At 39.6% G+C, this 2,207-nt stretch overlaps 1 protein-coding gene across 1 annotated transcript; it reads left to right on the forward strand.

Annotated features, from left to right (window-relative positions):
• Positions 1-489: 489 nt before the first annotated feature.
• LOC132279358 (F-box protein At5g07610-like) lies at positions 490-2,001 on the forward strand. The gene has a single exon (XM_059781317.1). It carries the CDS (start codon positions 553-555, stop codon positions 1,813-1,815), a length of 1,263 nt encoding a protein of 420 aa, XP_059637300.1. The 5' UTR covers positions 490-552; the 3' UTR covers positions 1,816-2,001.
• The last annotated feature ends 206 nt before the right edge of the window (positions 2,002-2,207 follow it).

A 2,207-nucleotide genomic window follows, 5' to 3' on the forward strand; every position in this document is an offset into this window, starting at 1 on the left:
TTTATTGATTTTGGTTACACTTTAACTTTGCCAAACATATTTTGTTCTCATAATTCTTAGAACGAAACACATTGCCAAACATGTTCTATCATATTTTTATTCTAAAATTCTCAAAACAATTGTAACGCGCCAAATATGTTTTGTTTTCATTTCAGAACACCAAACTACAAAATACTTATTCTGTTCTTAGCTAAAACACTGCACCACACTACACTACAAACTCCAAACAGGCCCTTAGCATCATTCTTGAGTCCTCTAAAACTTTTTTCTATTAAATTGAACAGTGCTGTACAGTTGGATGTATTCTGCTGAAATGATGGGACCACAATTATTTACCACGGGCAACAACTTTGAATAATGAAATTATGTTCCATATGAGGCCCACCAACACGAGAATACATTCTCTTCTCAACCCACACATGATGGTGGGGCCCGCTCCCCTGTGAAATACTAGTTGATGACTTGGTTAAACTAACAGGGTTAAACCAGCATATTATGACTACCGCAACACTTGTAGCAGAGTAGTCTTTTACTCCTCAGGACTCGACAACAATGTTAGCCATCACAGGTACCGACCACAAAATCTCCTCACCAGAGGAGGACTGCCACCAAACGCCGTCCTCAGCAGCCACCACAATTGCCGGCAACGACGATCTCTTGACAGAGATCCTCGTCTACACGCCTGTCAAGTCTCTGATGAGATTCAAATCCGTGTCCAAACACTGGTTCTCTCTCATCTCTGCGTCTCATTTCTCTCTCCTCCGCACTTTGCGACGCCCAAACCGCAGACCATCTGGCCTCTTCCTCGAGAATAGGCCCCCCTTAATCTTCCACCGAATCCCCTGTTCGGAGTTGGACTTCCTTTCATTCAGCAACAACAATCTCTCTGGAGCCCCCTTCAGATCACTCAATTTCAAGAATAATCATTTAGGTATCAAAATCTTACAGTCTTGCAACGGCTTGTTGCTCTGCCGTACTTATCGACGTATGGTCGGAAAAGCAGCTCCTAATTTTTATATATACAATCCCACTACCAAGCAATACTCATCACTTCCACCTCTCACTGGAGCTGAATATGGCACTTCCTTTGGTGGTGGTTTGGCTTTTGATCCATTGAAATCTGTTCATTATAAAGTTATTTACATTTGTAGTAGGAGTCGGGATCTATTTGGTGGCCCCAACCGTACTATATATTATTGCAGTGTGTATATATATTCATCGGAGACTCGGTCTTGGAGGTTACGGGGTAATCCATTTTCGCCCACACATGATATTGATATGGTGCCTACTCATGCGGTCTTTTGGAATAGCTCGATTCATTGGATTAGTCGCACTGGGTCTTACTTTCGCTTTGATGTTGATCATGAGAGTCTCGTAGAAATGCCTGAGATTTTATTTCCTGGGTATAACATATACAGTGGGCACTTATTGGAGTCTAAAGGCCATTTGCATCTTATAAAGGAATGTCTCACCGCTCCCCAAATGCAATTTGATGTTTTCGAGATGGAGAGGGACTACTCTAAATGGTTTGTGAAGTATCATGTTGATCTTGTTGGAATTGTAAATGAGTTTCCAGAGATGGTTCGGAGGGGTAGGGTTTATTATTCGGTACTTGGTCTTGTTCGCGACGATGATGAAGATGAGTCATTGCTGCTGTTGCACTTGCCCGGTAAGGTCTTATCTTATAAATTTAAGGATAATACGTTCAAGGAGCTTCTTAATTTGCCACCTGAAAAAATTCACAAAATGTATACTTTGCAATATGGACATTTTGATGCTCACGTCTACATAGAGACTCACGCTTTTGTTTTATGATGTTTTTGTCAAGGTTACTTTGGTGATGTACATTATTAATTTTTCTTTCTTATTGAATCTGTTATGCACAGTTTCTTAATTTTTTCCCCTACCATTGCTGGATATTGTCCATGGTAGTTTGGATGGATTGGTTGTTTAAACTTTTTATATATTCTACTATGATTGCTAAAAGCTTGCAAGGTCAAATTTCAGTATAGTAAGTGCATTTAACTAATTCTGGTCTATAACTTCTCTTAACATATGACCATTGGCCTGGTGCAATTTCAAAAAATTTCTTTCATTTAGGAAAAAAAAAAACATATGACCATTGGTGAACTATAGTTTATTTATGAGAGAGATCTCAATGTTGATTGGATTGTCAAATACTTACCAGTCCTTCCATTGACCCTGCA

Source organism: Cornus florida, unplaced genomic scaffold, assembly GCF_030987335.1.
Source record: "Cornus florida cultivar Cherokee Brave unplaced genomic scaffold, ASM3098733v1 CherokeeBrave_3.0.0_Hap2_Chr10, whole genome shotgun sequence".
NCBI classification, from domain to species: Eukaryota; Viridiplantae; Streptophyta; class Magnoliopsida; order Cornales; family Cornaceae; genus Cornus; species Cornus florida.